General features: G+C 55.1%; 2 protein-coding genes and 1 long non-coding RNA gene across 3 annotated transcripts; 1 reads left to right on the forward strand and 2 right to left on the reverse strand.

Annotated features, from left to right (window-relative positions):
• The first annotated feature begins 25 nt into the window (after positions 1-25).
• Positions 26-6,191, forward strand: LOC133155531 (uncharacterized). The gene is made up of 2 exons (XR_009714684.1): positions 26-388; positions 4,881-6,191. It is a non-coding gene; the product is annotated as an uncharacterized LOC133155531 (long non-coding RNA).
• zgc:101731 (SNARE_SNAP25N and SNARE_SNAP23C domain-containing protein) lies at positions 739-2,765 on the reverse strand. The gene is made up of 7 exons (XM_061280924.1): positions 2,616-2,765; positions 2,219-2,260; positions 2,064-2,112; positions 1,758-1,869; positions 1,370-1,519; positions 1,039-1,183; positions 739-917 (listed from the first exon to the last, which is right to left on the reverse strand). Exons 1-7 carry the CDS (start codon positions 2,685-2,687, stop codon positions 852-854), a joined length of 636 nt encoding a protein of 211 aa, XP_061136908.1. The 5' UTR covers positions 2,688-2,765; the 3' UTR covers positions 739-851.
• Positions 3,636-6,659, reverse strand: LOC133155528 (calpain small subunit 1-like). Its single transcript, XM_061280922.1, has 11 exons — positions 6,492-6,659; positions 5,888-5,937; positions 5,757-5,793; positions 5,118-5,210; positions 4,701-4,758; positions 4,476-4,540; positions 4,323-4,391; positions 4,174-4,252; positions 3,987-4,103; positions 3,857-3,915; positions 3,636-3,790 (listed from the first exon to the last, which is right to left on the reverse strand). Exons 2-11 carry the CDS (start codon positions 5,932-5,934, stop codon positions 3,764-3,766), a joined length of 651 nt encoding a protein of 216 aa, XP_061136906.1. The 5' UTR covers positions 5,935-5,937; positions 6,492-6,659; the 3' UTR covers positions 3,636-3,763.
• Between the last annotated feature and the right edge of the window lie 141 nt (positions 6,660-6,800).

The following is a 6,800-nucleotide window of genomic DNA, read 5'->3' on the forward strand; positions in this document are numbered from 1 at the left end:
GCAGTCCGTTCTTGTTCGGCGTGCAGGATGAGATGGACCGACCAGGAGTGCTTCCTGGTGGCCACGAAGGAAACAGCAGAAAGCGGCACAGACAACTGCAATCGTGATGCGTAAACCGTAGATTTGGTTCTATTCTATTGAAATGTCGCGCAATGTTTTCATTGACTATCTTGAATGGATGAACGTTATTCAATTTGCATGATTTGTGGCGGTCGCGTTTTCTAGTCTATTTCTTCCGCTGCCGTTTCTGCACGGCCCCATTTCACAAACGGACGAGTACAAGTTGCCGCGGCAGCAGCAACAACAGCAACAACAACAACAACAACAACAACAACAACAACAGCGCGGCGGACTTTTCCCGACCCGCAGTGGCAACTTGCTATTTCTGGTAGGTGACGACGTTAGTCCGGTCGGTTCCAATCTCGATTTGTTCTGTCCACTTAGTTACGCGTCATTTCTGTGCGTGTCCATCCGTGAGTGTACATGGCAGTCATTTCAAGAGCGTTGGGAAGATGTCAGGCGGCACAGGCACAGGCACAGGCGCATGATAAGCTTCGAAATGTCTTCCGCAATGTAAATGTCATTTGAAAATGTGGTTAAAATTCCGACGGGAAGGTGAAAATGATGTTGCTGTGCGGCAGAACTTCTCGAGTTGCCCGCAAGCAGCAAGCGGTGCATGATGTTGGCCGCAATTTCTGCCCCAGGGCTCGCCTCGCCGACACACACGCAAAACATGCATGGAGTCTCGGTGCGCTTTATTGGACACTGGTGGTTGGTTGGTTGGTGAAGGAGAGAACGTTGTCAACGGCCGGTGGGCCGGTGGGCCGGCGGGCGGGCGCTCCGTCGTCGTCTCATCTTTTCATGAGATTGTTGGCTTTCTGGTTGGCCGTGTCGATGCGCGTCACGTTCACAACGGCCTGCACAGAGGACAAATGGGCGAGTCGGGCTCTTAGGTCATCATCTTCCTCAAACGGTGTGTTTGACTTTTTTCCCGAAGCCGGCCGGCCCATCAAATCGTGCGTCGTCGGCGCCGCCCACCTTTGTCCGCACGCGCTCTATCTGCACGTTCTGCGAGTCGATCTCGCTGCCCATGTCCAGCGCCATGCACCTCAGGTTGCCCACGATGCTGCCCACGTGCGTCAGGTTGTCGTTCATCTCGTCCTCGCGGGCGTCCTGCGTCACCCTGAGAGAGAGAGAGAGAGAGAGAGAGAGAGAGAGAGAGAGAGAGAGAGAGAGAGAGAGAGAGAGAGAGAGAGAGAGAGAGAGAGAGAGAGAGAGAGAGAGAGAGAGAGAGAGAGAGAGAGAGGGAGGGAGGGAGGGAGGGAGGAGGCCGTTTGGTCGTCACCGCCGCTCGAGCAAAAACGCTTACCTTCGGATGTATCCTCCGCTCATAATCATCTGCTCGCGCTCGTCCACCACTCGGGACGACGGCTGACCCGACACCACCCCGTCCGCTCCCGAGCCGCCGCTGCCGCCCCAAAGCGCCTTGTAGGCGGCGCTTTCCTCCAAAGCCTCGAGTCTGACGGGCACAGAGAACGGGACGGGAGCATCTCGTTAGCGAGAGCCAGATGGGCCGAGTCGAATAGCGGAGCAAGCCGTGGCTACGGACGGAAGATCTCGAGCGTCAAAGCTAGAAGAGCTGCCGCCTTTGCCCCAACCACAACTTTGAAGGCCCATTAGCGCAAGAGCAACGACGTTGTTGGGCTAATGGACGCTGGCTGGCTGGCTGGCTGGCTGGCTGGCTGGCTGGCACGTACTTGTCACAAGAGCACAGGCCGCAACATTTGGCCAAGTCGGTCAGGTTTTTCTCAGCTTCCTTCATGTCCGAGTCGATCTGATCCAAACCTTCTTCGATACGCTCCAGCTGCTCTGACGGCAGGAAAAGAAAAAAAGAGACTCACCCAGGACAAAATGGCTCTCGAGCAGCTCGCTTTGGTGCCAAATAGGAAGGACGGACGGATAGGCAAATGGATAGAAGGACGGCGGGAGCCGAGTGCCGAGTGCCAAGCCTTCGCCCAGATCCAAGCTGCATTGCGCGCTCTTTGCTCTCGCCCCACTTTTACCTCCTTGTTCATCCAACATGACCAATGCTCGGATGCCGGCGTCTTTGCTCTAGTGAGACAAATGCACGCACGCACACACACACACGGCAACGTGTTTGGTTCTGATGCAGAAAAAGGGCAGATGTGCGTGTGTGTGCGCGTGCGTGTGCGTGTACCTCCTCCACCAGCTGCATCATCCTGCGCGTGCTCTCCAGTGACTGCAACACACACACACACAGGATGCATGAAAAGAATGTGCAAGGAAGGAGGCTGAGGTTTGCACCAAGACCCTAAGAATGAGTGAGGACCTTTGTGCATGGCTGCAGCTGTTTAGAAGTGTGCGCTTGTGTCATTGTTTGTGTGAGTCCACATTGGTGTATGTCATCCGCGGCCTCTCCGCCTTTGCAGCGCATGTCTACATAGCAACCAGGTGAGCCAGGTGGAGAGCCAGCCCCAGCCTGCCCACCCGCCAGCCCCCCCCCTTCACGGCTTTGGGAGCGCGCACACATTTGTGTACATCTCAACACGCATGACCAGGTAGTCCGACTTTGACGTTTGATTGGTCGGCCTCACCTCATCTGTCACCTGATTGGCTCTCCTTTGTAGCTCCTCCTGCCCACTCGCGGCGGATGGCTCAGACGCCATGCGTGCGTGCGTGCGTGCGAGCGAGCGTGTTCAGCGGCAGGTGCTGAGATTAGCACAAAGCATCAGGCCCTTTTTCACCTGCAGAGCACAATGACATCATCATCGCTACACACACGTCAACATATGTTCACAAGCACGCACACACAACACAACGAACGGCACACTCTTTACATGTCAGCAGCGCCTGAACACAAACTTAAATGATTATTTTCTGTTTGACCAAAACACAAATGAAGGCAAAGTAAAGAAGAAAGGTGAAAAATTGCAATGAAATGATGTTGAATTGAGCCTTCCAATCCAATCTTGTTTCCTCTGCACTTTTGGCCCCGCCATCCCAACGCAAGTCGCAAAGGCGCTCTCGAGTCGCCAACGAGAGCAAGTAGCGGCGCGAGCGCTCCTTTGGACACGTCCAATTTTCATTTGTTTGTTTGGGCCGCCAACTAGCGGCGAGGGAGGCGCCCTCGCCCTTTCCGTAAGCGCCTTCTCACCGCATCGAAAGGGAGCAGAAGTCTTACCTGTCACCGCTTCATTGTGAAAAGGAAGCGCAAAGCTCTTTGTGACGCTCTCTTGTCCTCTCTCCCCGGGACCCGCCCATCCGCTAGCCACAACTCCGCCTCCCGTCGTTCCCTCCCGCCACAACCAAAGGACCGTCAATCATCGGCGGCCGGCGATGTGGTCGCTAACGACTGTCCGAGGAACTCGCGCGGGAAGTAAGGACACCGGTGAGGAACGATGATCGTTACAATCATCTCATCATATGTGCGCTAACAACTCGCACAAGTATGGACTTTGAGGAACAAGACTGGAAAGTAACCAGGAGAAAAAGAAAAAAGGATTGGGTCCAGAATGTGAGCTGAAGAAGCCAAGTCAACCATCACAAAAGGCCCTCATGACTCAACGACATGAGTCACAGTTGTACGCCCGCACCACACACACAATGGTCAGGCGTGGTTTGAGATGTTTTTATTTTCATGTGTTGTGGCAGCAGCAGGAAGTGGACATGGCAGCTGGGCCTTTTCTCCTCACTTGCTTTTGTTGCCTTTTGGTCCCTTTGGCGTGACGACAGCGTCCGAGCTTCACGAGTACATGGTCAGCTGAAGCCACTGTGTGTGTGTGTGTGTGGGGGAGACATCAGACCTTTGTGCGGAGGTGTTTGCAAAAGTTCTCACCTCTTTGATGTCCAGGTTAATTGAGCCATTGTTTCCCTTATCCAGAGTCTTGAAGGCTCCTGCGCACACACGGGCGGAATAAGCAAGCTGTGGGTGTGTGTGGGTGCGTGCGCGTCCGTGCGCGACTCACTGCACATGGCGTCCAGTCGCACCAGGCAGCCCACAAAGTTGTCAAAGTCCATGTTGCCGTGCTCGTCGCTATAGCGACGGCTGATCATCTTGTACAGCTCGTCGTTGAGAGGGAAGCCTGCGCACAGGGTGTGAGCGAGCTGGTGCTAGCTGCTAGCTGCTAGCGGCGCTCATACGCACGCACGCACCTGCCGCCTTGAAGGCGTGCGAGAGCTCTTTGCTGCAGATGACTCCCGACTTGTCCTTGTCGTGAGACACGTAGATGCCCTGACAAAAGACAAAAGGCGGCAGATTGGCCGCGGGTCGGTGGCCAGCCGGCTCGCTCCTCTCGACTCACCTGCCATTTCTTCACGTTGTTCCACATGTATTTGAACTCGTGGAAGCCCAGCTTGCCCGTGCTGTCGCTCTGCGAGCGTTAAAGACGAATGCACGGCCGACAAGTCACCACGCTGCCGGCGCCGCCGCCCCGCCGCCCATAGAAAAAGGATACATCCATGACAGCCACCATGCTGCGGCACGACTCGATGCTGAAGCCGTCCGTCTTCAAATTGCCATCTGACACAAAAGAGCAGCCCTTGCAATTTAACGCCGCGACCTGACTAGCGTAGCACGGAGCGTTTCCCTATCCGAGCTCGGCGTCGGCTTCTCCGTAGATTAAAACGTTAACGTGTCCGCGTGCTCGTTAGCTTCAAACGCTCGCGTGTGTTTGACTCACGCTTGGTGAGAACTTGGTTGAGGATGTGCATCAGCTCTTTGGGGTTCACCTCCATGTCCTGAAAGAAACAAACAGAATTACAAAGCAACATTCCATGTCATCTTTCCTGCGCCACCAACAATTGCCATTGGGCTGAGTTGTTGTCGCTTGTCCTGACTGATTTTGCCCAATCTTTTTCAGTGCGCCCCCTGCTGGATACACTCGGCAACACAGATTCCCTCGCCCCAGAGCCAAAAGCAGACAAACCGGCAGAACGTGACGGCGAGCGGGGCAGGGCGTCGTCCGCCATGGACACATGACAGACAACCGACTGGTGACAACCGCCAAAGTATGTCGAACAACGCCAATGGTGATATCATCTATCCGCCAAACAAATCAAAAACGTTGCCGCTGCCGGGCGCCCGACCGATGACTCACATCTCCCGCCAGCTTCTTGAAGGCTCGGCGAAAGGCTTTCTCCTCATCGTTTTCGTGGGCCTCCTCGAACGCCAGAGGTCTGCGAGGCGGGGGCTGCAAGGCGAGCACAGAGGAGTCGCTGTTAGGCGGCACAAAAGCGCTAGCGAGTGTGCCAAGCGCGGCCTTGGCGAGAGAGCCGACGTCTTTCCCATCTGGAGAGACGGCGGCTTCATCGCTGGCTTGAGCGCGCCTCCATTTCAAAACATCCCATCTCCGAGCGAGCGAGCGAGCGAGCGAGCGAGCGATCATCCCTCCGCCTCCTTTTCTTAAAATGGCTTTCATCCGGTCCAGAAAAACAACAACAACGGCACTTTTGTGTTTGACCGAGCGAGGAAAAGAAAACTCTGGGAGATGGAAGTACATTTTCCATTCGGGAACGTGGCCTTCATTCCCACACGAGCGATTGAAGACATCATCTTTGTGTTTTCGAGCAATGCTGGAATTGCTCAACGCATCTTGGCGGTGGGTGGGCGGCATTTTTGAGCCACGGGGGTCGGCATTTGGTTGACACCTTTGCAATTTGAATTCAACTCCAAAAGAAAACAAAGGCCTACAGAGTGAAATGAAATCCATTTGGCAGCCGCACTCAGACGCACTTACTGGAGCCGACGGGACAAAGATGGCCGGATCGATGTTGCTGCGGGAGCCGGGAGAAGAAGGCGGGCGGCTGTTAGCCTAACTTTCAGCACAATGGCGGCTAACTGGACCGACCGGTTGGACGGGATTCTCACCTGACCACGTTCAGAATGCCGCCGATGAAGTGCTTGGCGAAATTCATTTTCTGAAAGAAAAAAGAACACAGCACAAACATCAACTTGATTGTTTCCACGAGGAATATGCAGCTGGTTGGCTAAAATGTCACCAATTTGACTATCTCAGTTGTTAACATGTCGCCGCCGCCGGCTTGTGGTTATTGCGGCCGCTTTGAGCAGATTATCGTCGCACAGAACATGTTCATGGCACTGATGACGTTCATCGTTGTTTGAGACCAAGATTTGGACAGCACGTCTGACAACCATCGAGCCATAATCAAAATATGACGAAGAGGCAGGGGCCCCCCCCCCCCCCCCCGGATAAAACGAACCCCACCCCAGATCGACGCCCCTGCTTATCCCTCAACTCCATTGACGTCATGAAGTGTTTGCATTGCATGCACATGAATAAAAAGCATTGCATTCGTCTTCACTTGCGGCTGACTGGAACTTTCCACAGGTGGAGACGGAAAGAAGACGCTCGGCCGGCCACGGTGTCGAGTTCCACTCTGATCGCACGCGTGACGGGGAAACAAAGTGGCGCGGCGCGGCGCGTGTGTGTGCCTTTTTGTGTGTTGCTCACGGAGTTGGTTGCAGGCGAGCAGCAGGCAGGCAGGCAGGCTAAAGGTCCAAAGTGCGTCGAAAAAACCCCAGCCAGTCCTCAAGGAACTACCCAAGTTTCTTTTCAGTGCATCAGCAACACGCCCGCCCAGAGGCGCACGGAATGAGGTGCGGCCGTCCGTTCGTCGGTCCCCAGGTCCTAGCGCACACCCAGTGCCGTCAGGATCCTGCCTGCCGGTCCAACCCGAGAAAACAACAGCGCACGCACGCACGCAAGCACAGGCACGCATACAGTTGTGACGTTCCGACTCTCGTCGCTCGCCCTCTCGCG

This window comes from Syngnathus typhle, linkage group LG6, assembly GCF_033458585.1.
Source record: "Syngnathus typhle isolate RoL2023-S1 ecotype Sweden linkage group LG6, RoL_Styp_1.0, whole genome shotgun sequence".
Taxonomy (NCBI): domain Eukaryota; kingdom Metazoa; phylum Chordata; class Actinopteri; order Syngnathiformes; family Syngnathidae; genus Syngnathus; species Syngnathus typhle.